This window comes from Artibeus jamaicensis, unplaced genomic scaffold, assembly GCF_021234435.1.
Source record: "Artibeus jamaicensis isolate MK-2021 breed Jamaican fruit bat unplaced genomic scaffold, CSHL_Jam_final contig_387, whole genome shotgun sequence".
In the NCBI taxonomy this organism is placed as follows: domain Eukaryota; kingdom Metazoa; phylum Chordata; class Mammalia; order Chiroptera; family Phyllostomidae; genus Artibeus; species Artibeus jamaicensis.
Window position 1 is genome coordinate 18,539,442 of NW_026521812.1, and position 7,261 is coordinate 18,546,702.

Consider the following 7,261-nt stretch of genomic DNA (forward strand, 5'->3'; position numbering starts at 1 on the left):
TATTTGATCTTATAACACAGGTCAGCAGAAGGAAACCTAGTTTTGCTAAATACCCATTACCCCATAAACATGGTCAAGGTTGGTATGAGGTCTGTTCTTCGAGTGACATCACTTAATCACCTGTATACCCCCCCCCACTGAACTTTGTAAAAATTGAAAGAGCCTTTAAGAGATGACTGATGATGAGTCCCCTTCTATCCTGTCTCTCAGGCTGCAGAAGTCCTGAAGGTTGATGGAGGGCCATGCTATTCAAACAGCAGGCGTGGCTGAGACAGAAGCTCCTGGTGCTGGGAAGCCTTGCTGTTGGGAGTCTCCTGTATCTAGTTGCCAGAGTTGGGAGCTTGGATAGGTAGGTAATTAACACATACTTGTGCTCATGTGACTTTAAGTGTTTCTTTTAAAAAAATATATTTATTGATTATATTATTACAGTTGTCCCATTTTCTCCCCTTCACTCCCCTCCACCCTGCGTACCCTCTCCCACCCACATTTCCCCCCTTTAGTTCATGTCCATGGGTCATACATATAAATTCTTTGGCTTCTACATTTCCTATACTATTCTTACCCTCTCCTCCTTTCTATTTTCTGCCTATCATCTATACTACTTATTCTCTGTACCTTTTCCCCCTCTCCCCCCTCCCATTGCCCTGTTGCTAACCCTCCATGTGATCATTTCTGTGTTTCTGTTCCTGTTCTAGTTGTTTGCTTAGTTTGCTTTTGTTTTTGTTTTAGGTATGGTTGTTAATGACTGTGCGTTTGCTGTCATTTCACTATTCATATCTTTTATCTTCTTTTTCTTAGATAAATCCCTTTAACATTTCATATAATAAGAGCTTGGTGATGATGAACTCCTTTAACTTGACCTTATCTGAGAAGTACTTTATCTGCTCTTTCATTCTAAATGATAGCTTTGATGGATAGACCAATCTTGGATGTAGATCCTTGACTTTTATGACTTGGAATACCTCTTTCCAGTCCCTTCTTGCCAGCAAGGTTTCTTTTGAGAAATCAGCTGACAGTCTGATGTGAACTCCTTTGTAGGTAACTGTTTCCTTATCTCTTGCTGCTTCTAGGATTCTGTCCTTCATTTGAATCTTGGGCAGTGTTTCTTAATTGAAACTTCCTTAGGGTATAATTTTAAATCTATTTCTTGTTTTCCTCCTTCAAAATTCCCAAGAAACATGCTTTTCTGCAGTATTTATTTTGATTTATTGAGCCTTTAAAAGAAAGAAAGAAGTCACTCAAACCAATCCATTTGTGTTCTGTGTGCATTGACATTCATTTTCAGAGAAGGGATAAAGCCATACACAGTAGAAATGCCACTTTTCTAGAGCTCACTGTGGTATGTGTACATCTGGTTGTTAAAACTCTGTCCATGTCAAATACCAATGACATATTTAGTTATCTACATTATAAAATTTATGAGTGAACAATTAATGGTCTACCAGGAGAGTTACAATTATATTTGAGCCTATAAAGAAGCTCATCAAGTTTGGGATCTACTGCCCTGGAAAGATGGTTGCAGGCTTAGGGTGCTGTCACTGTGTTAACTAGTGCTGGTTTCCAGGAGCTGAACATACAACACAAGGTGGCTGTCACTCCCAATAATTGCCCAGAAACCAATGGAAAATCCATGGAGAGGATATTTACAGAGCCAGGGGTTGGCTCTAAACCAGCAAACAGTTGAGAAGGGTGCTAGACCTACAGAATTCCCAGCAGTAACTATCCTCTGGCTTCATGTTGAATACCTCTGGCCTGCCCTATATCCAGTATGATTGTGAAGGACAGAATTTGAATCTCTAAAACATGAACCTTCCTTCTTTGCTCTTTAAAATTCCTTATTGCACTGTAAATACTGGAGTATGTTCTTATGCATTCATTTCCCATTTTCCATGAAGATGCAGCCACATTTTAAAATAAAAATGTCTTTCTTGTAGTTTTTCTTTTCTAATCTGTAAATCTTATCTCTCAGATACTTAACAAATAATATAGCAGTGGTCTTTATTTTCCTTCAGCCAGTGTCAGTTTTGACTGATAAAAAAGCCATTTTGACTTTTTTTAGTTCAAAGTTCCTGAGCAAACTTTGCACTCACGAGTTGCTAACTATGGGAAATGGTATAATCCAGAATTTATCACTGACTTCAGGTAGTTCCCTAAAAGTAGTGTTTAGTTATTAGTGAGAAGCCTTGAGGTGGTACCACTGTCCTGTTTATAAAGAACTTTTACAAGTTTTTCCCAATGCCTTTAGTTTGCTTCCAATCATTTGCTTTTTATTGAGTAATTGATCTAATGGTCATTAATGCATTCATTATTTAGCTGATTCTTTTCATTTTTCACCTGGTCTATAGTCTCAAATTAGATTATTTTCTGGACTTTTTCAAAAGTTCTCAACTGAGAGCTTGAGCAGATTGAATCTGCAATGGAAACACGCTGACTTAGGATCTGAAGAGTCCGAGCTCAGTTACTTCTACTGCCCCTTCCAATCCTAAGAGTCCATATTGTTTAATCTGAGCCCATGCTCAAAATGCACTCTTTAAAAAAATCAAAATGAGATGATGTTTTCTCCCATCCTGAGTTAGGGAGTCTAAAAAGCAATTGTTCTTCTGGCTATGAGCTCCCAAGATAGCAGGTAGAAAAAGGAAGGACAAGAAGGAGGAAAATGGCCCTTTCCAGAAGGAAGGAAATTCCTTTCCAGCTCAAACAGGGGAGACTCTCTGTCTCAGCCCATGTCGACCAGGGTTGCTTGAGAGAATTAAGCCCTATAGAAAGCATTAGATGGACTACTTTCTCGATTTTTCCAAGGACGACAGGCACTAGCAGCATTCTAGATGTGTAGCAGAGAAGTCATCCATTACATGCAATGGATATGGATAGAAACTACAGCTTAATTCTCAACCAAGAAGAGCTAAAAAATGAATTTGTGCTATCACAATGTCACATCTAAAAGCATCTTCGACTATGCTTGTGTTGCTACTTTTAAATCTTTTGTTTAGCACTCCAGCATTAATCTTATTAACGCATTTATCAAAACAAAAGTTACATTTCTTTAAATATTAACTGTGGTAAACACTTTTTTATAGTATTCTATATTTTCATGTTTTCCACAAAGAGCATGAGATGCTTTTAAAATCATGAAAAACAAGCACCACGAAAAAGTAAAATATGTTTATATATTTTTCCTTACACATTAGGATAGACAGCAGTTTAAACAGAGCACAGGCCAAGTCCCTGCTCCTCAGTTCTGCAGAATGCCTTTGCATGACCTTGAGGTCTTTCTGTTCTCCCATTAATTATAAACATTACAGAAGATAAGAAAGGTACAATAGAATGTCTTGGGGAAAAGCAAAAGAGAGGCTCACTGCCACAAAAAGGGGGACATAGACTCAAAATTTTTAGGGTAACTAGGAGCTAGGGTAACTAGGATAAACCAAGTTGAAATACTTGGTTTAATAGCCATTTTGTCCAATAGTCTACCCTCTACTAAAGTGGCTAAAATGCCTTCTCAGGTAAACTTAGGGAAATTATAGTGAATTTCAGTTCAGTTCTAGACTATACCCAAAAGGAAACTCTAAGTATAGAGTTTCCTCTATATTTAGTACTATCCTAAGTACAATATATTGCATACTAGTTTTGCCGAGTTAAACAGCTACTCCAGTCCAGTATCATTGTGATTATTACCACACCTTTTTTCTCTGAGAAAAGCAGTGGTAGTTGTTCATTATTTAAGGCAAGGTTGACATGGAAACCCTCCTTTTTGGCTCCATCTATTGCATCCCTTCCTTCATGAGCTTGAGTCCCTGATTTAAATGGACTTGGCAATGAGGACCTGAGGCTTCTGGCCCTGCCAAGGTCTTGTTGATCCCCGTCCCAGCTGTGGTAAGTGATATACAGCACTTGCTGATGGTATTGGGTTGTTCCTACATTCAGACAAATAAAAACATAATCCTGACCTCTTTAGATAGAAAAACAGAGGCAGGAAAAAAAAAAAGAAAGAAAAAGAAAGGCAGAAGAAATATAGTACTCTCAGCTATCCCCAAGGCCAACGGCAGAAATTCTCACAGAATGAAAAGCTCAGCAAGTTCCAATTTTGGAATTTTCCAGGTTGATGATGATGCAAATAGCTAAGGGCAGAGACTGGGAACCCTTTTCAGATTGTACAATATCTCAAAAATTTTTAAGAGCTATGTGAGTGCTGCTGAGCTGTAAGGAAGTAGTACTACACAAAACCCAAAAGACTGGCCTCCTACCTGCCCTTCAGTCTCCCAGCTAAAGATTATAATCACCTACCTTTTATGTTCTCTAAATTATATTAACTGGTGAGCTATTAAAAGGCTATTAGTGTGGCTGGTGTCACTTGTCTGTCCTGTACAGTGTGAACATAAGTACATGCTGTAGTCAATTAAGTGCTTGGTGAATAAAAATTTTAAGGAGCACTAATAAAAAAATCCCATCAATTATGTGTGGTCCATTTAATATAGTGCTGCTTAAAGTAAAATTTCTCAAACATATGTTCATTATGGATTGTATCAGGTTGGGAAACTGTGATTTTATTTATGCATTTAAAGTCTTACTCTGACTGGGGAAACCAGAAAAATGAGAAGTTAGGTGCAATGAGCTCCTTAAAATTTCTCTCTGTTGCTTGCAGGCTACAACCCATTTGCCCCATTGAAGGCCGACTGGGAGCCCGTGGGCAGGCTGAATTCCCTCTGCGTGCCCTGCAGTTTAAACGTGGCCTATTGCATGAGTTCCGGAAGGGCAACGCTTCCAAGGAGCAGGTTCGCCTTCATGACCTGGTCCAGCAACTCCCCAAGGCCATTATCATTGGGGTGAGGAAAGGAGGTACAAGGGCCCTGCTTGAGATGCTGAACCTCCACCCAGCAGTGGTTAAAGCCTCTCAAGAAATCCACTTTTTTGACAATGATGAGAATTATGCCAAGGGCATTGAGTGGTATAGGAAGAAGATGCCTTTTTCCTACCCTCAGCAAATCACAATTGAAAAGAGCCCGGCATATTTTATCACGGAGGAGGTTCCAGAAAGGATTTACAAAATGAACTCATCTATCAAGTTGCTGATAATTGTCAGGGAGCCAACCACAAGAGCTATTTCTGATTACACTCAGGTGCTAGAGGGGAAGGAGAGGAAGAATAAAACTTATTACAAGTTTGAGAAGCTGGCAATAGACTCTAATACCTGCGAAGTGAACACAAAATACAAGGCAGTGAGAACCAGCATCTACACCAAACACTTGGAAAGGTGGCTGAAATACTTTCCAATCGAGCAATTTCACATTGTCGACGGAGATCGCCTCATCACAGAACCTCTGCCAGAACTTCAGCTCGTGGAGAAGTTCCTAAATCTTCCCCCAAGAATAAGTCAATACAATTTGTATTTCAATGCTACCAGAGGGTTTTACTGCTTGCGATTTAACATTATCTTTAATAAGTGCCTGGCTGGCAGCAAGGGGCGCATTCATCCAGAGGTGGACCCCTCTGTCATTACCAAATTGCGCAAATTCTTTCATCCTTTTAATCAAAAGTTTTACCAGATCACTGGGAGGACACTGAACTGGCCCTAAAATAATGTCATACAACACCATGTGTTGTGCCTGAAGACACACAATGTCTCCTCTAGATTAAGATATGCACTTTTCCTAGCCACAACTACCCAAGTCATGTTTCCATCTCTACTTGTACATAGGCAGTATGTGACCAAATATAGGAACAGCTCTTTTTCTACTGAAAATTTACAAAAATAATTTGCTGTCTGCATAGTTGCATCTTTTAAACTCGTTACTAAAAGAAGAGGTGGTGGTATTGGGGGAAAGTGACTTCAGCTATTCTCAAAGAGTTAGTCTTCCTTTGAGTCAGAAGTTGTCACCTGCCATTTTCGTTAATTTAAGCCAAAAGATTAATGTGTAAAATGTACCAATGGCTGTGAAGCTGCAGGAGGTAGAGGATTCAGTTATGCATTCTTTTCGAAGGGAAAGCTGGCTGTCTAATTCAGATGCTGAATTGGTGCCATGAAAACAGAAAATATTATTTTTCTTATGATTTAAAAGAATGTCTTATCTCATAAAATTGACATTATTCCAAAGTCCCTGTGGTGATTTTGCACTATTGTTTTTCGTCTGGACCACTGTGTCACTTGTAGCAGGTCAAACATTGGAAAGTCAAGTCCTTTTACTTCCATGTTTTATGTCAACAAAGAGAAATGTCATGTACATAATGTACTTAATTGTAAATACTGGTTTCACACTAAGTAATTCTATTTTGTAAACTGAATATGGCTATTTAATTTATTGTGAAAATTAAATTTATTGTGGTATTTAAAAATGGAATGGATTAAAATTACCCTATGTGCAACTTTTTTTTTTAAACTCATTTTGTTTTCATGCCTCTTGCTGGCTCCCAGCTTCAAAGCTGTCTACATGCATATTGAGAGCACCTGGAAATGTGCACTTCTCCACTGGATTTCTGAACCCTCGTGCAAATGTATTTATGAAGTGAGGTTGAATATATTTTTAAAATCTCAACTATTTGAAAAACTAGTATAACAGCCTCCTCAAAGAACACTAATGCTGGTCTGCTACAACTTTATAAAAGTTAATTTACTTGCAGTTGCTGCTGCGCTAGGAAAAAAAGAAGAAATACTTTAGCATAATCAATGCATAGAAGAATCACAATTCTATTTTAGCCTCTAATAAGAGTCAGACCAGTAGAGAAATTGAGTGAAATAAGATTAGAAAACTTGTGTGGCCTCTGCACCGAAAGCTGCTGATGCTTCAGAAATGAATACAAACTCTCAGAACTCCCTCTTTGAGATGAAAATATTATCAGTGTGCTCAGCAATGATCGAATTGCATCATGCTGTTATTACTAACACAAACATTTGGCTCATATTTCCATCCAGAGAAATTAATGCGAAATTGGGTGCTTGCAAGCATCAACTACACTATATTATGCTTAAATATAATTTAGAAAACCATGGAAAGAGGTGTCAGGAAAAAAAAAAAGATGGATTTTTTTTTCCCAAATCACGATTGCTTATCCAGCAGAAGACACTTGAGAGAGTTTAGTCCAGCATCACATTGAGAGTGCCTAGAGAAATCAGCAAGTTAAAGTGGATGCCTCTTTGATTGTAATAAGTGTTGATTTTCTCCGTGAGTTGTTTATCCTGTCCAGTGGTTTGATGGTGAACTTTTAAAAATAAATAGCCCTTTCCCCTCCAGTGTCAGTATGTATTGCTTCTGAAGCTACAGCT

The 7,261-nt window shown here is 38.4% G+C and overlaps 1 protein-coding gene across 2 annotated transcripts in view; it reads left to right on the top strand.

The window, feature by feature from the left end:
* The window catches only part of HS3ST5 (heparan sulfate-glucosamine 3-sulfotransferase 5), a 263,353-nt gene extending 257,071 nt beyond the window's left edge, over window positions 1–6,282 (top strand). For both annotated transcript variants that reach the window (XM_053664866.1, XM_053664867.1), the window contains exons 4-5: window positions 211–349; window positions 4,646–6,282. In XM_053664866.1, the coding sequence (XP_053520841.1) occupies window positions 243–349; window positions 4,646–5,576 (1,038 nt within the window). In that variant the 5' untranslated portion in view covers window positions 211–242 and the 3' untranslated portion in view covers window positions 5,577–6,282. The remainder of the gene's footprint in view (window positions 1–210; window positions 350–4,645) is intronic.
* Window positions 6,283–7,261: the final 979 nt, after the last annotated feature.